Raw genomic sequence first — 23,418 nt, 5'->3', positions numbered from 1 at the left:
ATATTAATATACCTTCAGATATAGCATTTGGAAATATTTTATCCCATTCTATTAGTAACTTTTAACTCTCTTTACATTGTCTTTGGATATACAATATTTTTTTTTATTTTTTAGGGAGTTTGTATACTCTTCTGTTGCCTGTGCCATTGAAATCATATCCAAGAAACCACTGCCAATTTCAATGTTGTGAGGTTTATGACCCAGATTTTCTCCTAAAAGTTTATAGTCTTAAGATTTATATTTAGGTCTTTTATCTATTTTGAGTTAATATTTGTATATGGTGTTAGGTAAGGGTCCAATTTTATTCTTTTTCATGTAATTATTATTTTTCAACAATATTTAGTTAAAAGATTATTATTTCCACCACCAAATGTTCATGGAAACCTTGTCAAAAATAACTTGACAATATAGGGAAGAATTTAGCTCTAGGCTTTCATTTAACTCCAATGGTTTATATATCTGCCTTTAGAATAGTACTACACTGTTTCAATTATTGTAGCTCTATATCGTTTGAAATCAGAAAATAGATATCTTCTAGCTTTGTTCTTTTTCAAGATCGTTTTGGGTATCTAGAGTCCATATTCCATATTAGGATAGATTTTTTTCCTGAAAAATAAATATATAAATATATGATAGTTTCACCTAAAAAAATAGAAAAAAAATATTCTTTTTTTTTTTTTTTGGTGGTACTGGGGTTCCTGGAAGCCCTTCTACCTCCGGGCTACACTCCCAGACCTATTTTATATATTTTTGAAACAGGGTCTCTTACGCCAGCGCGGCTGGCTTCGAACTTGCACGATCCTCCTGTCTCTGCCTCCCAAGCGCGGGGATTACAAGCATGTGCCACCACGCCCGGCAGAAAAAAAATATTCTGTGGTAAGAAAGAAAGTAAAAAGAAATATTGAAATGTTATCTTTAAGTCATCAAAAGCTTGGTATCAGACAAATGAAACTGTTATGTGAGATTATCATTTTTAATTTTGGATAAATTGCTATAATACTAGATGTCAACCACTAAGCCAAGCATGGGAGGGAGGGATGGGGAGAGAATGGGGTGGGGATCGTGTGGGGGCTGACTGGGCGATGTGTGCATGTATGTCTACAAAAGTTTGTATCCCACTATGATGTATGAATACAGTGCACCAATAAAAAAAATAAAAAAATAAATTTAAAAAAAAAAGGGTTGAGGGTGAAGTTTGGAGGTAAAATGCCCTTGGGTTCCATCCCCAGTACTGCAAAAAAAAAAAAAAAAAAGAAAGAAAGAAAGAAACAAATGCTGATAAAATTAGTTCTAATAAAACCTGGAAATCAATAGTCTCAAGTATGATAAATAATTTGGTCAATTAGATGGAGTTAGAAGGCAAAAAGTAAATCCACACTAATCTAAAGTAATCATTCCTATCAATGGGTTTTGATTAGATTTCAACTATCTCTTTGCTTATGTAAATGCTTAAATATTTCCTAAATAACAAAAGTGGCAAGTCACAACATTAAACAAAGCGCTGCTGGCTAGTCATCATCCAGGTACAAAGAACCTCTAAAAACAGACAGAATGCCCCTCTTGCCTGTGGCTATGATGTTTGTTGTTGTGGTTGGACATCATCTTTTTATAAATCAGAGGCAGGATAATTCCTGCCCAAGAATTTCTTTCCAGCTGTTATCTTTACATCTCTAATCAACATCAAGGAAAAAAATAACCAGCTTTGGATTTATTCTTATACCTGAAATTTTTTCCTAATTTAATATATATCAAGAAATTCCCTAATATGCATGATACACATGAACAAACATATCAAAGTCAATCACTAGGCCAAACATGAGAAGGAGGGAGGGGGAAGGGAATAGGATAAAAATTGGGTAAGGGCTAATTATTGGGTGATGTGTGCATGTATGCCTCTACCATCTTGTATTCCATTAAAATGTATGACTACAATGCACCAATAAAAATTAAAAATAAATAAATAAATAAATAAAACTGCAACTCACCTACCACCCCTACCACTTTCTACCTCTCCCTTGTTTTTCACATGTAGCACATGATCCATCATATACTTTTCATGTCTACTGAACATCTTCCTCTACTAGAACACTGGGATCAAGAGAGCAGGGATAGTTGTCTGTTTTATTCACTCCTGTAATCCCAACTTTCTGGACTCCAACATGTACATCTCAACAAGTATCAGGAGAGTAATCCTGTCTTTAGTCATTTGGTTGTAAGAGATGCCCACTCAAACTCACCTAAGGAGTATTGGAGAATTAAAAAAAAAAACAAAACTTCATAGACCCCTGGGAAAAGAGGTAAACCAGAATAAGGAAGACAGATGGCCATCAGGAACTAAGACGGTCCCTTTCCTCTAGTCTGATCTGCTGAAGCATAACCATCTTTCTCTGTAGGCAGGTTTCATTCTTCTCTATGCAGACCAGCCTTCTCTGCTGAAGACCCGAGCACAGCATTCCCAGCCTCCCATATTTTCCCAGATGAAGAATTTCAATATAAGGCCGGGTGTGGTGGCGCACGCTTGTAATCCCCACGCTTGGGAGGCAGAGACAGGAGGATCGCGCAGGTTCAAAGCCAGCAGCGCACGCTGGCTTAGGAGACCCTGTTTCCAAATAAAAATGTAAAAATAGGCCTGGGAGTGTAGCCCAGAGGTAGAAGGGCTTCTAGTACCACCAAAAAAAAAAAAAAAAAAAAAAAAAAGGAATTTCAATATAAAACTCAATTATAGGATGGGTATGGTGATACATGCCTGTAATTCTAGTACTTGGGAACCTGAGACAGGAGGATCACAGAATTCAGGGTAGTCTCAGCAACATAGTGAGACTCATAGTAACCTAGAGAGACCCTGTTACCAAACAAAAAAATTAAGTGGGCTGGTACAGCTCAGAGGCAGAATGCACCTGGGTAAAATCCCCAGAACCATGTAAATAAATAAATAAGCAAATATATCTCAATTACAATGTAATCCCATTTTAAAGAAAGTCTGGGTCATGTATGATTGGTACAATCAACTGTGGCCAGGGGAGGAAGAGTACAGCTACCTACCTCTCAGCAAGTTTTTTTTAAGTGTCTAAGACATTTTGTTCACAGATAAGACAACTTATAGTTACCTTAGGACTTTAACTTATAAATATTCCATATAGAAAACTACACTTTAATTATCACTTTCAAGTGAACCTTTAATTATTGTTTTGTAGAACTCATTCAGGTTGAACTAGATTCTTCTAACAGTTTCATTCACAATTCAAATTCTTTAACAATTTAATGTTTACATTTAGGAAATTTGACTCATTTAAATGGCACTGTAAATGCTTGACCCAACTAACAAAATATCTAAGTTCGCTGAAACATTTCAGTATTTCTACAGGCTTAGTAACATCTAAAAATACTTTTCAACTAAAAATCACAAGTCTAAAAATCTGCTAGGCATTTTAAATTAGAATCTTAAAGCAAATGTTACATATTGCAATGTGCCAGTTATGTTAAAATATATAACAAATGTTCATTTCCATGAATATAAAAACTACTCCTGCACTTAACACAGAAGTATTGTTGACCATGGGAATCATTTCCTGATTTATTAAGAATTTGCAGTCACTTGGTATTTAAGAACTGCAGCACTCAGTGAAGTTTTGTTAGAGGGACTGAGTTGTCTAGGTCCCAGCAGGCGGAACCTGGAGTAATGAAGGCTCATGCTTAGGAATGTCAAGTAAATTGAACTACTTTAGTCCACTCAGTATTGAATGAGAATAACTCCAAACTTCAATGGTGTGGTGAGAATCAAATGAAAGGATGTACAAGAAACTCTCACACATTACAAGGTTGATGGCAGCCTACAGCTTTAGGTAGAATTTCAACTTTTATTTTTTTGTTGTTTGTTTGTTTGTTTATTTATTTATTTTTGGCGGTACTGGGGTTCCTGGAAGCCCTTCTACCTCCAGGCTACACTTCCAGACCTATTTTTATATTTTTATTTGGAAACAGGGTCTCTTAAGCCAGCACCCCTGGCTTCGAACCAGCGCAATCCTCCTGTCTCCGCCTCCCAAACACGGGAATTACAAGCGTGCACCACCACGTCCGGCCAGAATTTCAACTTTTAATTGACAAGTGTGCAGACTATCACATACTTACGATTTATTTAATTTTTTTACTATTTATTTTTTGTAGTACTGGGGAATGGAACCTAAGGGCCTTCTACCTCTGGGCTACACTCCCAAACCTGTATTTTATTTGGAAACAGGGTCTCACTAAGTTGCTGAGAGCCTCACTAAGTAGCTGAGGCTGGCTTCAAACCTGTGGGGTCCCCTCCTCTCTCAGCCTCCCAAGGATTACAAGCATGCACCACCATGCCTGGCTTTGAAGTTTTATTTGTTTTTTTTTTAAGAAAACTTCTAAATAGTTCTCTTTAAATAAATTAACCCTTTTCAACCTCAAAATAGTATTTGATCTTGAACTCTTGGTGCTGTTTGTGGATGCACACGCTTGTAATCCCAGCATTTGGGAGGCTGAGACAGAAGGATCGCAATTTGAGGATAGCCTCAGCCACTACTTAGTGAGGCTCTTTGCAACTCAGTGAGACCATTTCAAAATAAAGAATAAAAAATAGGGCTGGGGGTGTCACTCGGAGGTAGAATGCTTCTGGGTTCCATCCCTAGTACTGCAAAAAGAAAAAAAAAAAAGAACTCTTGATTTCATATAAGCCACGTGCTTCATGATTTTGCTTAAATCAATTCATACAGGAAACTATACCCTGGTTTTGAGCATATGCCCTTCCTAGAACATGTAAGAATCCCACTTTTTCCTGCTTTAAGAAAACCTAAATTTGTGGAACTGGAATTATGAGAGGAGATTCCCATTACAACCTAAGGATTCTTCTAGCTCAAGTCATTATTACCAAACACATTACCAACTGAGGTGAGGTGGGAACTGTGGGAGAGGTAGTGATTGTGAAGTCAGTGTGCTAGAAGTCACTAGCATTGACTGTCCATTAGGAATTGACACATCTCAGAAAGCCAAGAAGAAAATAAGAATCTTTTTATAAAAGAAAATGATTTACATAGAATTTTCAAAAACAGCTATTTTTCAAAGCAAGCTGCTCTTTTTTGAGGTTCCAAACCACCAGATAATTATGAAGAACAGAGAAAATAAATCTAAGTGCAGACCAGAGGAAATAGTTTTCAGAGGAACAGGTAGATACACGATAAGCTACAAGTGTGTGATAGCTGAAAGGCTATTACAATAGAAATCACAAATTTTATCATTCTGCTGACATGAAGGAGGGTGACAACTTGGCGGGAAGGCTGCACACTGAAGGGAAGGAGATAGGATGTGGTCCAATTAGATCTATTTGTAGAATTTGTTCTACTGGAAGAATAATCAAGACTAAATAAAAAGAAAAACCTGGGATGAAAAGCATAATTTTAGGCCTCAAATCTGCCTTAACACACTCTGAATACTTGTCCAATATTAGTTATTCAGAGCTGAGCAGTGATTTGCCACAATCAAATAGATGCAGTCCTGTGACCAGCTCAAGAAGGCAGTGAGATCAAGGAGGGATGGCAAACGAGGCTGGAGGCCTGGAAATTCTAAGGGCACTGATTAGAGTGAGGAGTTTTGTTATTGCTGCCATTTGTTTTTGTTGTTTCCAGGCTAGAAGTAAAAACCACCACAACCACAAATGACCAGGGCTCTGTTCCTTTGGTAGGATTCCAAAGGAAGTTCATATTTGAACTCCCGTCTGAATCCCAAATGATAATACAGAACTTTGCTGTATTAAAATCAATACCAACTCATCCAAGGTAGACATATACTGTGACCAAGACAACTATCTTCTAGCTGAAGATGCTATAAAATAATTCCAATTACATGGAAAACCATGTTTTAAAACAGTACTTATTCCAAACATAATTATTCCAGTCTTTTCCATAAAATTCCTTCTGTATAAATAGTCTTTTTAATGTATCAAGAGTTCTTCTTTCCAACAACAGAGTCCAATCTATTCCAAGTTAGGAATTCATATATGTCTTATTAAGCAAATACTATGATTCTATCTTCTTATTCTCTAAAAATTCAACAGATGTATGTTCCAATATAGAAGGGCCTTCTTTCCTTGTCATAGTAGCAAAAAGCATGTCCATCATTCCCAAGGTTTCTAGGAGCTCTCTTTGGTAATCAATCTCCTTTTCTACAAGTCCTTGAAGTACTAAAAACTTTTTATCAACTACAGGTGACTGACCAATCACAGGCAGATATATATCTAAAAAGAGAAGGAAACATGTGAACTAGACACAGCTTTCTATACAGTAAGTGAAAAACAAGTTAGAGAAGCATGAAAATACTAAACATTGTAAGTAAAATACTAAATACATTTAATATGTTCAAATTAAAATATTAACATTATAAGTACAGACACTGAAAATTCTACATTTATAACTAGTTTATTATTTATAGAAAGCGTAACAATGCATCTGAATAAGTGCATTTCAAAAAGAATTAGAGAAACTATAGGGTGATGGGTGACTTATTTTCATCTTCCCATTAAAAACTAGGCATGGTCATTACAGATGCTGATGGAATTTTTTTTCAATCTGAGTAACCCTGGTTCCATCAATTAGTCACACTTCTATAAACATTTTACTCTAACTTAAACTGACATTCATATATTATTAATATTTGTTTTACTTCATGAAAATTCTCATAGGAGAACTGATAAAAAAAAATGTCAACCTAATTGATTTCAAATTTTGATTTTATTATTTGACACCTCTACCTTCTTTTTTCTTTTTTGCAGTGCTGGGGAGTGAATCCAGGACTTGGGACATGCTAGGCCATTTCCCAACCACTGAGCTACAACCTCAGGTCTGACAGTTTTAGAATATTCTGACAGTATTAGAATTTTCAAGTTTTAACAACTACTTACCAATAATTATTTCAGCAGCATTGATCAAAACAGGGGCAAATCTCGGCTGAGACAGATGCCTACAAAGGAAATTCTTGTTTAATGAAATTTACAAACTTTAAAAAAAAATCGCTAAAACAGATTAAATGGTCCCACCATTTCTCTACAAAGATGAAAGTAAAAGCAAATGTCTTTCACTGGGTTATACTGAATCAGGATTTGAGATGCAAAATATAAGTGTTTCACAAACATAAAGCATACCTTATCAAAAAATTAAGGACACGACTAATTTCCTTTTCATCCCGACCTGCAAGGGCATTTGCAAGGACTCCTCTTCGATTTAGCTCCTTTATGATGGAAACTGTAATCTCAGGTGTCTTTATTATACAGCTGGGCTAGAAAAATGTTTGGAGTCAACATGAGTAAAAAGAAGATAGCACCCAACCAAACATCTCACATCAAATTACTAAGTTTTTTACCGGGTGTGGTGGCGCACGCACAGGTTCGAAGCCAGCTGTGCTGGCTTGAGAGACCCTGTTTCCAAAATAAAAAGTACAAAAATAGGTCTGGGAGTGTCGCCTGGAGGTAGAAGGGTTTCCAGGAATCCCAGTACCACAAAAAAAAAAAAAAAAAAAAAGAAAAAAACACAAAGTTTTTTATATTTAAAATTCCAAGTCATGGTAATGCACAAACCAATACTAAGTGGTTTTTTTTTTTTTTTTTTTTTTTGGTGGTACTGGGGATGGAAGCCAGGGGCTATCGCAGACCTATTTTATATTTTTATTTGAAAACAGGGTATCACTAAGCTGCTGAGAGCCTAAGTAGCTGAGGCTGGCTTCGAACCTGCATAATTCTCCTGTCTCAGACTCCCACTTACTGGGATTACAAGTGTACGCCACCACACATAATTTTAAGATGATTTTTTTTTTGTGTGTGTGGTACTGGGGTTGGAACCCAGGGGCTTCCTACCTCCGGGCTATACTCCCAGACCTATTTTATATTTTATTTGGAAACAGGGTGTCACTAAGTTGCTGAGGGCCTAAGTAGCTGAGACAGGCTTCAAACCTGTGCAATCCTCCTGTCTCAGCCTCCCAAGTGTGGGATTACAAGCGTGCGCCACCACGCCCGGCTAAGATGATTATTTTTTTAATGCTCGTCACTTACCTCAAGGACTCTGTCAAGTGCCTTAGAGACCCGAAAGTGTTTCAGATCCCTGTCATATAATTCTAGATATTTCTTTGTTGGCCTGTTGATCAAAATGTCATCCTGTATTAAAGTAAAAGAGGAGAACCGTGATTATCTACAAAATTCTCCCTAAAAAAACATTTTTATAATTAAGTGATACTTCTTAAAAGCAGGATGCCTTTATGCTATATCAGAGATAACATTCACATGCACACAGGCTAAATTAACCAAATATGGAAATTTGCACATCACTGTGTTCTGACTCTCTCATAACTTTTAATTTACAATACACACAACTGTCTCAATTCTGGAGTTGTTCATCTCAACTGTCTTTACATGGCAGGTGGTATGATTTAGTATAAAGAGAAATAAAACAAGAATCAGAGCTGTTGAGATCTAAAACTAACATCTTTGGATACCCATAATAGAATAGTGAATCAATCAAAGCCTCTTTTGTATCTCAATCTTCTCAGATGCCAAATGGAGACGTTACTGGCTGGGGTTGTCTAGAAGGTCAAATCAGACACTGTTCTGAATGTGATAAAGCACTGTATCATTACGGTAGGATTCAGGATATAAAAGAAAATAGCCCTTGTACATATGATTCTTTAACAATAACCCCAATCTGGCAAGTCAAAGCCAATTCTGATGTGCTGAAAATCAAAATTAAGTTAAATGTCATGTAAACTATATTTTCCAAAAATGTAGAGATGAAACTGGCTACTCTAAAAAATGTACCTTATAAAAAATATGAGATATATGCAATTACCCGTTGCTTCATGTAATTTTTTCCTTTAATGAAGGTTCGATATGCAGGTCTTCTCCTCTTTGGAAGAGAATCCTTCTTTGTTTCCGATTTCCGGTGTTTAACACTCAATATTCCATTGGTCATTCCCACAACTATTGTCTCATCTTCATGCTAATAGCAATTAGAAAAATAAGTTAGTCTATTTCTAATCAAGTTCTTATTACCTTTAATTCAAATGACACTTACACTATATTTGCTGCTTATCCACAGAATCATCAACAGTTTCTAACAATGATCTATGTAAAATGTTAGAGCAAAATTATATTTTTCTCTAGGCTACCATTATGTTGCCAGAACTTGCACTTGTAAAATATCACTGGCAAAGTCTGTATAATAAAACACAGTTATTGGCATTTGGGAAAGTTTCAAACTTTTTGCATCATCTTATGAGAAAAAGGATCATTTAGTGGCATGAGTTTTCACACTCTTTTCCCCCCAAATATTTTTAAATTATCCCAATTCAGATTTCTATATAATGTATTCAAATATACAACTGCCCAAAGGTAGCTCCTCATGAAACTCAATAATGCACATTCTAAAAAGAATGGTCAACAAAGAAAAGGAGCTATTTCTTTTCTTTCTTTTTTGTTTTTCTTATTTTGGTAGTAGGGATGGAACCCAGGGGCATTCTACCTCTAAGCTATATTCCCCAGATCCTCTTTCTTTCCTATTTTGAAACAGGGTCTCCCTAAGTTGCTGAGGCTGGCCTTGAATCTGCAATCTTCCTGTCTTGGCCTCCCAAGTACCAAGATTATAGGCATGTGCCATCGCACCCAGCAGAAAAGAAGCTCATTCTGTTGCTCCTTCCTCACTCCACTGTGTGTTCTCAGAAGGCCAACTTGCCTTTTAAGTGTTATATAAGATCCCTGAGCTACACAAGTTGAAGGAAGATTTATCATCTTCCTAGGTCTAGCCCTTGGTGTTAACAATGGCTGCTGCACCGTATTTACTACAGCAGTCAGTAGAATCTAATTCTGAATTTATGCTAAGTTATTAGGACAAATCATATTTTAACCACTGTCTTTAACAGCTGATATGGCTTATTCAAATTTAAAGAGAAACCCTAAAACGCCACTTTATTTTCATTTAATAGGCAGGCAAGGTTAAGTGGTAGCTTTAAAGAGAGCTAAAAGTACTTACTGAAAGCGCAATACTCAAAATTGAAGCTGCATAGTCAAAACTGTGAACTACTTTGTAGGAGGTTGTGCTATATACTTTCACCTTCCTAATAAGAGAGAAAGCATCAAAAATCATCCTGAAAGTTAGTATATAATGCAAAGTTTCTATTTTTGAAAACTTAATATATGAATATTAAAGTTTTTGTAACAGTGAAGAAAAATGATGTAATATTAATTACACAGTACTTTATCACTGAATCCCTTTAAAATGAACTGTATTTCAGCACTGACCATGTTTGAATAAAGACTTCCACTAGCCACTTACAAATAAAACTAAAAAGTAAACCATGAACCACTTTCATCTGAAGATAAAACTTGGGAGTAAAAAGGAAATACTAATGAATGCGCACCGTGAGTCAATGGAGCATGGCTTTCTAAGCTCAGCATTACTAATGTTTTGGGCCAGCGAATTCTGTTGTGGGGGTCTGTTCTGTGCAGCACATGTCTATAATCCCAGTACTTGGGAGGCTGAGACAGGAGGACTGACAGAAAGTTCAAGCCCAGTCTCAACAACTTAGTGGGCACTCCACAACTTAGTGAGACCCTGTTTCAAACATAAAAAATAAAATAGGGCTGGAGGTGTGGCTTGGAAGTAGAATGTCCCTGAGGTTCAATCCCAGTACCACAAAAAAAAAATAGTAATAAAGCAATACTAGTATCAACTTAAAACAATAATAACTGTATTATATTAATGTATAGAAATGCCCACATAAAGATTTAAAATTTAAAGAAAACTATGCCAGGCATGGTGACACGTGTCTGTATCCCAGTACTTGGGAGGCTGAAACAGAAGGATCACAGGTCAGCTTCTGCAATTTAGTGAGATCCTCAACAACCTAGCAAGATCCAGTTTTAAAATTTAAAAAATTACAAAGGGTTGAGGGGGGTAGTTCAGAGGCAGAATGCCCCATGCCCCCCAAAAAAGGAAAAAACCTACTATAATACACACATATACTCAGAAAAATATCAAAATAACGCCACTAAGTGCTGTGTGCATGTATGTCCCTATAACTATCAACTACATTACGATGACCAAAGAGTATTAAGAAAATAAAAATATATAAATGTATAATGATTTAAAACTATAGAATAAGTTACTTTAAAAGGTCAGTGTTCAAATAGCTAAATAGCATTGCTTAAAGTAAAAGCAATAAATTATTTCAGGGAAAAATAAGTGGCTCTATGTAAATTAAAGGCCCAAATTATTTTCAACTCAATATATTCTCCCACCATGGATATCATCAGAACATTTATTATATCACAAATATAGCTAAGGTAGCTCACTTTCTCAAACAGTAAACACATTTACACTAATAAGGATGAACAAAGAAAATTAGAATTGCTAACCTATCCAGTGAGCCAGAGAGTAACCTCTGTCCAGAACTGCTCAGACATAAACATGTCACGGTTTTGTGATGATTTTTCAAAGAAACAAGCAACTGTCCTTTTAACATGTCCCAGACTTTAACATAACGGCCTCCTATAAAAAGAAATAGTCATGAGTTTGATATTCTGCCCATACATTCAACATTTTAAAGACCTGAAAAGCATTCTTCACTGGACATTTCATAGGGTGGAGGATGAGTGAGATTATGGAACCAAACTGTCTGCTTTATTCATGGCTTACTGAAAATGTGACTAATAAAGGTTCCTAGCTCAAAGAATTGTTAAGCTAATTAATTTATTTGTAAGTGCACAGAAAATTGCCTGGCAAAATAAAAATATAACTTAAAATATTTTGCTTTAAGAAAATTGTAATAAAATTATTGTTCAAAATTATTGATGGTACACACTTGCAATCCCAGTACTTGGAAGGCTAAGATAGGATGATTTCGGGTTTGCTGCCAGCATCAGTAACTTTGTGAGGCCCTCCACAACTTAATGAGACCCTGTTTCAAGATAAAGGATAAAAAATAGGGTTGGGTATAGCTTGAAGGTAGAATACCTCTGTGTTCAATCCCTAGGACCCCCCCCTCAAAAAAAATTACTGTTTAAAAGGAATTCTGTATAACTATGGAAATAACTAATGAATAGTACAGATCTTGCCTCCTGAAAATGTTGTAGACCCCAACAAATCTAAAAAGCTTCCTATAATTATACTCTAAGAATTGCAAAGACCCTTAAAAGTAATTTAATCCGATGGTTTTAAAAGAATTTTTCTTACTTCGGCAAAAGTCTAGTAGGGAAAACAGGGGGAAAAAAAGATAGGTGCAATGAAGTTCTTATGTACCCCAGTTGAGGAACAGGGCTGAAATTCAACTTCCCATGCATGTGGCAGCTTATGAGAAGGACTGCAGTCTGAAACCACACATCTAGTCCCATTTTTCATTTTCAAGGTCTAGAGACATCTAGCACAGTGCCTAGAGCACACAACTACACCTAGTGGCACAGTGAAAATTAGCAAACAGGTTTCCTTCCTCCTGTTCAACTTGGTCTTATTTCCGTTTCTCAAAATTACAAGAAAAACATATACAACTGACAATGACATCAACTTATTTTTAAGTCAAACAGGTATTGGGGAAAGAATATAAAACAAGATAAACCAAAAAAAGGCTACACATGTTGTCACATATATGCTATCAAGTATACATATGACCTGTACATTCATCTAGTGTCAACAAATTTTTACTCTATTGACAATGAAAGAGTCCTATCACTTCTTCCATTACGATTATGAGAATGCACTATGTTCAACATAACCAAAAAAAGAACTCAGTTCCAATCTTATGAAAATGTATCATGCCCTTTTTTGACTCCCCATTACCTCTTCCTCTAGCACTATCAGCTATCTGCTGGGTAAGAACACTTCATCAATAAGAGACGCATAAAGAGACAAGCCAGATTCAAGATCTAAAACAACCTGTTTTCAAAGCTGCCAGATCTCTTACACAGAAATAACAAAAGGAATACACAGCAGATTTAGGGATCTAATGGCACAGAGTTAAGTACATAATGTAAGTTCTCAAGCTCTGGGATTTCAGACTGGCCACTTACTAATTTGCCTTGGACAAATTATTTGAAACTTTCATTTCTTTCCTTAGTTGCAAAATAGGGAGAACACTACCTTTTAGAATTGTATAGGGCATTAGAGTTAGTATGTATATAGAGCACAGTGCCTAGCTCAGTTAAGAACTCAGTAACTGTTTACCTGTCCCACCTACTAACTATGTGAGCAAAAGACCAAATGACTTTGATTCGAGATCCACAATACTGAGGAAAGCTATTTAAAAGAAATACCTGAAGACACCAGAAGGCCTCCAGAGGGGAAAAGCAGGACACTCTCCACTGGCTGCCCATGCTCAACAGACAGGACACTCTTATTTGTTCGTGCATCAAACATCTTCACAGTGTGATCATATGATCCTAAAATGACAATTTTTATATTATGTGAGCTTTACTGTTTAAAAACACACCTAGGGCCAAATGTGGTGGCACATGCTCCCCGCGCATGGGAGGCTGAGACAGGAGGATCACACAGGTTCAAAGCCAGCCTCAGCTACTCAGTAAGGCTCTCAGCAACTTAGTGAGACCCTGTTTCCAAATAAAGTATAAACTAGGTTTGGGAGTGTAGCCCAGAGGTAAAAATCCCCTGGGTTCCACCCCCAGTACCACACACACACACACACACACACACACACACACACACAAACAAAAAAAACAAAACAAAAAAAAAAACAACACCTACAATCCCAGTACTTGGGAGGCTAAGACAGGAGGATCGCAGGTTCGAGTACAGCCTCAGCAAGTAGTGAGACTCACATCAATCTAGTGGGACCCTGTTTCCAAATAAGAAATAAAATCGGGCTGGGGATGTAGCTTGAGGGTAGAATGCCTCTAGGTTCAAACCCCTGTACCAAAAAATAAATAAAAACAAAAACCATATATGTATATGTATGTACATAAATTTTAAAAACAGAAAAACTTATATGGAATTTTTAAAAATCATGCATACATAGGGGCTGGGATGTAGCTCAGTGGCAAAGCACCTGCTGTGCAGGTGTGGTGCTCTGGGTTCGATCCCCGGTTCCAAAAAAGACAAAAAAAAAGAACCCCTTTAAAAAATCATGCATACATACATTCACAAAGACATAGTATTTCCAAACCCTCTGCTACTGATTGTTTCTGAAGAAGCACAATACACTACTACACAGGATCTAACTTGCTCTGATCTTCAGACTCCTATGACTGGAATCACCTGGGGATCTTTGTACAGGCACCCACAAAAACTGAAATGCACTTAAAGGGAGTGCAATCTTTTGACTGCTCGGGGCTCTCTGAAAACCAGGGCACTAAACCCAGTGTAAGCTGGGTATGGTGGTGCACAGCTGTAATCCCAGTACTTGGGAGGCTGAGACAGGAGGATGGCAGGTTCGAAGCCAGCCTGAGCAACTTAAAGAGGCTCTCAGCAACTTAGTGAGACCCTGTTTCCAAATAAAAAATAAAATAGGACTGAGGGTATAGCCGAAAAGGTAGAAAACCCCTGGGTTCTACTCTCAGTACCAATAAATAAATAAATAAATAAATAAATAAATAAATAAATAAATAAATAAAATATACTCCTTTATATTTACTTATTTTTATTTTTGGTTGTGCTAGGTATTGAACCCAGGGCCCTCACACATGCTAGCTAAGAACCCCACCACTGAGCTATACCCCCAGCCCTATTTAAAAAAAAAAAGTTAAACCCCCTCCATCTCAAAAGAATTCCATAGTAATAAAGTGCAAAGAATCACCAACCTGTTACAAAAAGATCAGGGTTCAGTTTGCTAGCACATCCACACCTCACATAATCAGCATGTTCTTTGAATGTCAGAATTTCTTTTGAGTTTGGAATATCCCATAATTTAACTGTATAGTCATCGGCTCCAGAGACCACATGGTATTTGTCAGCTGTAAAATCTACTGTGTGAACTGCTCTGCAAGATCAAAGGTCAGCATATTAAAAAAGAAAAAAAAAATTGTATTTCTTTTATTTTCTAATATAGAAACACTACTTTTTCCAGGCCTTCAAAAAAAAAAAAAAGCTAAGCTTCAGAGAATATTTATTTATAGAAGGAAATCCTAAGAGGAAAAGGAAAACCTTAAAACAGGTGTTTGCCCCTAAGCCAATTTAAAAATGTAACATTACCATACTATTAAGTTAATAAGAATATTGAAAAATAGCCTTTAAGTTGCATTTCCTAGTATATTAATACTTCTGCTTTGCTGCTTAATAAAAATATTTTAAATGCCAGAGCAAAGGCATTTTAATTTTAAAAATTTCGAAGAGTTTTTTTTAAAAAAAAAGAACGCCTCTAAAGAAGACTTGCTACTATGTAGAATCATGTTAAGTGAATTTCTAGTGTTTTAAATGTTGCACTGATAGGGTGAGACTATCCTGATAGAACAAACTTTGGGGATTTTAATTCAGTAGTAGATTTCAGCAATGACACTGGTAATCCTAAAACAAAGGTACAATATTATGATTGCCATTCAACTTAACAAGGAGCAAAATATCACAAATCTAAGAAGAAAAGAAAACCTTTCAACTTGACTTCAATGTAAGAGCCTTTAAAATTGTCCAAACCTAGAGAGCACTCATTAACAGCTGTGAGATTGCCTTTATACCCAGAACTCAAAACTTCAACTGGGTAACAGTTGTTACCCAGAAATTAATGAAAGTTACAAAATATCTCCCAAGAAAAGCATGTGTTTCCTAAAATATCACATACAATTCTAGAGAAGTCATGAGCCCCTATCAACTGGACCATAGATAAGTTCTCTTAGAATAACCAGGAGATAAAACACATACATGTATATAACCTTCTTAGAACTGCTGTTTTTAGTTATAGCTCAGAGATGGAGCTTTCAACAAAACAAAATAAAAACATGTAAAAACCAACTCTTACTTTGTATGGCCTTCAAACTGTCTGAGGGGAGCCCTTCCAGTTATATCAAAAAGCTGAACTACACCATCTTCACTGCCAGCCACAAGCAATCTACCATCCTGTCGAAAAGTAGCACAGTATGCTGTGTCTTTAAAACGGGAAAAGGTTTTTATAGGTTCTTGGGAGTATCGGCCATAAATATGAATCTATAAGACAAAAAACAGTATTTTACCAGATGGCTTAAGATCAGTAATAAACTAGGTAAAATAAAAATAACGATATTTATTATTATACTTACTCTTGAGGAAGCTGTGACTGCATAGTTATATGGAGACTGAGGAGAAAAGTCTACTTTTGACACTGCACCAAATTCCTTAATCTGAACAGGGGTCTTAATGAAAAAGAATACAGAATATTAAGAATTACAACTGGTAAAGCCTATTTAAGCATTATATCTTATAGATAATGATATTGCAGATCATTTCTTTTTGTTCTTAGTTGCATTAACTAGGTTGCATTTTATTAATTATAGGACACACCACGATTTACTATACTAGTCCACTACTAATGGACACAAGTTTTTCAAGAATTCTATATGCGAGCAAATTAGAGGGAGTATATTCATTAAATATGTTCCAAGCTGTGTGAGTAGGTCAAAAGCTATATACATTTTATAAATCATAACAGATACTATCAAATTGCTCCCCAGAAAATATATAACAATTTTTCTCCCTCAAATAACAATGATTAAAAGTTTTCATTTGTGCCAATATAATTGATGAAAACAGTATCTGAATTAAGGTTTTCACTTACATTTACTGAGTGAAATTGAGAGGTTTTTAAAATTTTTTGACTGTATATCTCTTTTTCCACAAACTTCCCAATCCCAAGCCTTTTCTAGTTTTTTATTCTTTTGCAGTATGAGGGATTGAACCCAGGGACAGTCTACCTCTGAACTATGCCCCAGCTTCTATTTTAATTTGGAAACAAGGCCTCACTAGGTTGATGAGAGCCTCAATACCTTTGCGATCCTCCTGTCTCAGCTCCCCCACAAGTACTGGGATTACAGGCGGGCACCATTATGCCTGGCTTAGTTTTTCAGACTTTAAAAAAAAAAAACAATTATGCCAGGTGTGGTGGCGCAAGCTTGTAATCCCAGCTTTCAGGAGGCAGAGACAGGAGGAGAGCGGTTTGCGGACAGCCTCAGCTACTTAGCGAGGCCCTTTGCTACTCAGTGAGACCCGGTTTCAAAATAAAGAATAAAAAATAGGACTTGGGGGGTCTAGGTCAGAGGTAAAATACACACACACACACACACACACACACACACACACACACATATATATTTTATATATATTTATGTATATATATTTTATATATATTAATAAAAGGTACAGAGGTACAGAAGAACTAATTTCATAGTGCTAGGATTAAGAAAAAGCAAGAAAATATTTTCTTGCATATGATATTTAAATTCTAAAATTTAATTATTTAGTATTGGTTACTCATATGTTCTGAGCCAGGCATTTGATGGATTAAGCAGCATAGACTTTTACATAAAATTTCAAGAAAAATAGACAATACGTCATCCACTCAAACTATAAGTGTTCATGGATTATTTGTAGTTAATAGTTTATCAGTATATCCAATATATATGCTGGAGAAATTAACAAAATCCCCTCCTCCCTCATTATCTTGCATACTTACCTTATAGTTGTTCCAGTACAGAGTATCCTGGGTGATTTTTTCACCAAGTACAGGATATGTCTGAATAGCTACAGGCTTATACCCAGCCATGATTTCAGATAATTGCACTGTTGTTGAAAGGTCAATAATTTGGAATTGATATTAAAATGATTACAGTGAATCTGCCTTACGTCTGAAAAAGAAAATATTTTAAGACATGTTATTCACAAACTTGTACACATTTTTTACTTCTTTATTTCCGAAGGCTGTGGAGAAGTTTATAAATCGATGACCTCTAATAAACTACTCAAGTGTAATTCAGAAGAAACAATCTAAAGGAAATAGGAAGAATATAAATCAGGGCTACCACACTGCACTATCTACTTAGCTGTGGGCTACCACACTGCATTATCTACTTAGCTGTACAAAGAAGCTGTACACAAATGTTCTCACGCCTACCTGACCAGTGTGCAACACTTAGGAGTAAATCTGGCACAGCTTTCCAGTAGTCACACCAAAAATACAATGGCTTAGGGTGTTCATTCCTTAACAGTAGGAAATCTTAAGACAAAACTACAAATACAAAAGTTGTATTGGGGATGGGGATGTAGCTTAGTAGTAAAGTGCTTGCCTAGCAATGTGCAAGGCCCCGACACCATAAAAAAAGAAAGTTGTCTCAAACTGAAGTTAAAAAGGCATTTAATCTATACAAACAGCCCACAAACTTGACTTTTTAAAAACCTAAAAACACTTTACTTTCTTGGAAAGTGAAGTTAATGATTCTAGTGCAGAAACTTATAATTTAAAAGTTTAAAAATAACATTTGAAAATAATTTTCTGATATAGAAACTTAAACTAATCTTAAAAGGCTTAAACGAGTAGGAAAGAAAACCAGAATTAAACAATTCTAAATTAAAGTGACAGAATAGGATAAAAACGAATTATAACTTTTCACTAGCATGTAATTAAGCCCAAACATCTTTCCAGAAATATTCAGTTGCAAGCGATTCCATTTTATCAGGTGAATGAGTCCAGTGGTTCTACTCTTCATCTATTCAAAAAAGCCTGAAAACATGACATCATCAACAGCAAAACAAACAGGAGTGACATCTTTCAAAACATATTTTGATGAAACATAGCACTCCATGACCAAAAGGGGAAAGCTTTTCTGTTCACTCAAGCACCTACAATGTGCAGGACATTGTTCTAGGAATGAGGCTGATGACTGGTTTCAGCTAGGAATCAAGAATCAACCTTGACTGTGACTTGTTTTTCCTCCTCAATCCTAAACACCCAAATACTTGACAAGATCTGCTGCTTTTATCTACCCAGTCTTTTGAAACTTCACTAAGTCCCCCTTACCTCTAAATCCACTATCCTAATTCAGATCTGCTCATCTACTGGAATAACACAACACCACTTTAAGGTCTCCCTGACTCTGCCATCTATCTTTCAAATAGTCATCGCTGACCTTTGCCACAAAACCCAACAATGCCCAGAAAATAAAGTCCATAGTCCAACATAGTGCATGCAGTTGTCAGTTCTCTCTGAGCTGGCCCTTGCTTACCTCAACTCTTGTTATGAAATTTAAAATTACTTTTAAATGCTCAAGAAGGCTTGTGGAAGGAAAGGAAGTGTCGTACAAGTTTCTATGGGAAAATACAAAATTAAAATTACAAGCAGTATCTTATAATATTGAACAGTGTTATACAGCAGAGGTTCACAAACTTTTTTTGTAAATTGCCAGATGGGAAATATTTTAGGCTTGGCAACATCAAATGGAGGATATTGTGTACTTACATAGCAAATAAGAAAAAAACATTTCCCAAGTTTTATTAACAATTCTCCCCAAAAATAATTATGAGTACAATTTTTTGTTTATGAATGAGAACGAAATTCTTTTGGGAAAGGGATAACATCTCACTTAATTCCTGTTGAAAGTCAGTGTCTCCTATCAGCAAAAACTGCATATGTTCATCTGTAAAAAGCATTCTTGACTTCCAGAATACACAAACACAGGCACTGGGCCACATTCTGCCTTTGGGCCCCCTTTGCAAACTCTTACTCCAGTCTAGGAGGGGTAGCACCTAGCTATGCTTTCCAAGAAATAGTGTAAAGCTTTAAAGACCAAAAGTGAAGAGCAGAAGCAGTGTTTGCAAACCACTTTGATTACAAAGTCAGGGACAGTATAGGTGAGAGACTGTAGGCGGGGCGACATAATGCAAAAAGCATGAGGCAAGAAATTATGTGAAAACAAACAGGAGGAAAATGATGGAGCTGAGGTCAGGGCCTGCGTGTCAGGTACCACTGCAATACCGTGCAGACAATCAAATGAACGCTATGAGTAACGTACAGAGTACTGAGAGCTCAAAATAATAAAAGGTTTTTACTTCTACCTGGAAAGAGTATGCCATTTCAGCGAGGCCTTAAAGTAAAACAACACAGCAGCTTCGCCACTTAAAACTGACGCAAGGACTCAGGAGGTGGTGAAGAGGAAATGCCGGGCCATTCAAAACTGCGGGGACCTCCTAAGCAAGACAAAAATGGAATTCTAGCTACTGCCTTGAGGAGGTGAGGGTTATTCCGGTGACCGACGACAGTGGACAGGAGAGAGGGTGATTGGAGAGGTGCAAAACCTAGTTTGTAATTAAACTGCAGAGATCCTAAGAGCCCAGTTACGGAAGGAGTTTAATCCATCTCCGGCGGAGCTTAGGAAGCCCCAGAGGAGCATGCCCGCAACCACAGTGAGGCTCTCTGAGGCTACCCTCAATGGGAGCCTCCTTCTCCTACCTCTGCGAGGCCCCAAGGATCCGCCTGGGCACCCAGGTTGCAAGGCCAACTTCTCAGACTTCGCCAGCTGCCTACTCCGGACCGTTCTCAATCACTTGGGCAAAATCACGCGGGTGCCCTGAGCTCTAAGCACACTCCCCAAGGAGCGCGTCGCACGAAGATGACGTGTCGGCGCATGCTCAGGAGACTCCCTCAGCCCGGAAGGCGCAGGGGCGGGGCGGGGCTACCAGGCCGCGGGGGCGTGGCCGAGCCTGAGCCCGAGGCCTTGCCCCAGTGACCCAGCGTTGTGAGCCGAAATGACCCGGGATCCGGCCGACTCGGGCCCGAGGGGCCGCAGAGCGTAAAGCCGGGGGATGGGGGGGTGGGGGAACTGGAGATCGTCTTGTCCGTACAGATGCGGAACTTGTTTTTGCTACAAGTTTAAAAAAAAAATCGGAAGTGACGTCACGGCCCCAAAATAAGGCTGGGCTGGAGGCGGGTGCTGACTGGGTCGGCGGCCCATGGAGAGGCCCCGCTCGCCGTGTGCTGTGAAGGCGGCCGCGAGGCGCCCCTGCCCGGTCCCCGCGACCCCCGGCCGCGGGCAGCGCGGCTCCGCCGGGGGCTTTGGGCGCAGCTGGCCAGCGGCGACGGAGCGGACCTCCCACTCCCCAAGTCTCCCTCCAGGGGGCTCCTGTTCCGAGACGCGGAGACACCTGTCGCCAGTGAGGCATCGTTCATTTTCATCACACCTTCCTTTCCTTGTAGAATAGTTTCAGGATTAGGAAGAAGCGGGGTCCCCTGTTATTTAGCTTCCACTGGAGGTAGCACAGTTGCCCACTTAACCTCGTTGCGCTGTCTCCTTTCACCCCTGGGCTCCGACAGATCGATGTGAGCCCGGATAACTTTGGCCTTATTTTTTCTCACCGCCTCCTATTTCTTCTCTGTCGTTTATTATTATTTTTCTTCCCTCTCCTTCAAAAATTCAGCTTGCCAGGCAACTTCTGGTCTCTAGAGTAGTGCCGAGGTCAGCATTCTGTTTCCACCCCGCATTTGCCGTTTTTTCCTCAAAGACTGGTAATTCCCTCTATAATCCCTGTTTTATAACGCGGAAAGTGTTTAGAGCTGGAAGAACACGAGAAACCTTAATTTTGTAAATGAATGACTCTCAGAAAACGTATTTATGTGTCAAGGGTTGCACAGCTAATTAGACCGTGTCGGGAATGGAAAGCCAGATCTAATCAGCAAATGTTAGACACAGGAGAAAAAAAAATGTCAAGAATGTTAAAAGTTCAGATCAGAGAATGTTAATGGAGATCCTGGGAGGACCAAGCACTATTTGTGTGAAAAGATTAGTAAGAGTGGCTCCCATCCTAGAGTTTTAAACTTAGTAGGAGTTTGAAGGTTTTATGGGGTGTGATGGTGCAGGTCTGTAATCCCACTCCATAGCTGGCTGAGATGGGAGGATCACAGGATGGAGGCCTGGCTCAGCAGCCTAGCAACGAAATCCTCAGCAACTAGTGAGATCTGTTTTGTTTGTATTTTTAATTAAAACATGGTAGTGGCTGGGCGTGGTGGCACGCGCTTGTAATCCCTGCGCTTGGGAGGCGGAGACAGGAGGATCGCGCAGGTTCGAAGCCAGCCGCGCGCGCTGGTTTAGGAGACCCTGTTTCCAAAAAAAAATTTTTAAATAGGTTTGGGAGTGTAGCCCAGGAGGTAGAAGGGCTTCCAGGAACCCCAGTACCACTAATAATAATAATAATAATAATAGTAATAATAATAATAATAATAATAATAATACGTGGGGGGGTTGCCGGGCGTGGTGGCGCACGCTTGTAATCCCCGCACTTGGGAGGCAGAGACAGGAGGATCGCGCAGGTTCAGCTGCGTGCACTGGCTTAGGAGACCCTGTTTCCAAATAAAAATGTAAAAATAGGTCTGGGAGCGTAGCCCGGAGGTAGAAGGGCTTCCAGGAACCCCAGTACCACCAAAAAAGAAAAGAAAAGAAAAACGTGGGGGTGTGGCTTGCAGGTAGGATGTCCCTGTATTCAATCCCCAGTATGAAAGGAAGAGAAAGGAAAAAAGAAGGAAATTTCCAAGAAAATGGCAAATGCTAAAATAGATATATGCGGGGCTCTTAGAGACCTCATGGAAGTTGCTTTTAGCCCTTTCAGGTAGGAGAGAGGAGGAAATGGTTCTTCCATCAGGAAACACAGTTTGCATTGTATACTTTCTCTTAAGGGCCCATAGACTTCTTACATTGCACTCCCATGTCCATTTGAGTCACTGAACTAATTTTCTTATCTTGTTTCTCTTTTCTTTTCCTAAAATGTACTAACTTGATTACTTGTTAATTTTTTTTCTACATATTATTCTTCAGCTCTCTCCCAGCAAAGTTTTGGATTAATTTAGTACTGCTTCTTACTTAGTTGTCAGGGTGATGGAGTCCCTAGCACTGAATAGGTTTCTCTTTAAGTCATAAGCTTCCTTTCTCTCCTTTGAGGTGGACATGATTACCTGGTGTGCCTACTCAAAGGATTATTATAAGCATCCACCTTTGAAAATGTCTAAATCTCAGAAACGGGCATGGTGGTGCACGCTTGTAATCCCAGCATTTGGGAGGCTGAGACAGAAGGAACAGGTTTGCGGACAGCCTTAGCTACTTAGTGAGGCCCTTTGCAACTCAGTGAGACCCTGTTTCAAAATAAAGAATAAAAAATAGGCCTGGGACTGTAGCTAAGAGATAGAATGCCCCTGGGTTCCATCTCCAGTACTGCAAAAGAAAAAAAAAAAAAGTCTAAAACTGTAAATGTATGGTTTACCAAACTGTAAATGTATGTTATCTATAAATGTATGGTTTACCAAGCCCTGCTTGACTGTGATCTGAATGCACTTTTTTCCCTTAATTTTAATTTAGAACACCCTGCATCTTCCCAAAATTTTTAAGAAGCAATAAACCCTCACATGGAAACAACATCTGGACATTCATTTTCTTCCCGTCTCAAGTGATTACATATCTGAGACAGCTATGTA

The 23,418-nt window shown here is 38.0% G+C and overlaps 1 protein-coding gene across 2 annotated transcripts; it reads right to left on the bottom strand.

Moving 5' to 3' along the window:
- Positions 1-6,035: 6,035 nt before the first annotated feature.
- Positions 6,036-17,730, bottom strand: UTP15 (UTP15 small subunit processome component; the record flags this gene model as incomplete). 2 transcript variants are annotated; one of them, XM_080716381.1, is made up of 12 exons in its annotated part: positions 6,036-6,253; positions 6,917-6,975; positions 7,157-7,290; positions 8,060-8,161; positions 8,850-8,999; positions 10,029-10,113; positions 11,414-11,546; positions 13,304-13,429; positions 14,804-14,982; positions 15,955-16,139; positions 16,232-16,324; positions 17,641-17,730. In XM_080716381.1, 12 exons carry the CDS (start codon positions 17,728-17,730, stop codon positions 6,036-6,038), a joined length of 1,554 nt encoding a protein of 517 aa, XP_080572507.1. The 2 variants fall into 2 exon arrangements, with proteins under 2 accessions (XP_080572507.1, XP_080572508.1); XM_080716382.1 differs by having other exon boundaries at positions 16,232-16,267.
- Positions 17,731-23,418: the final 5,688 nt, after the last annotated feature.

Source organism: Muscardinus avellanarius (genome assembly GCF_963383645.1).
Source record: "Muscardinus avellanarius genome assembly, chromosome: 1".
NCBI classification, from domain to species: domain Eukaryota; kingdom Metazoa; phylum Chordata; class Mammalia; order Rodentia; family Gliridae; genus Muscardinus; species Muscardinus avellanarius.
Note: the sequence above shows the minus strand (reverse complement) of the source record. Positions and strands in the feature narration are given on the sequence as shown.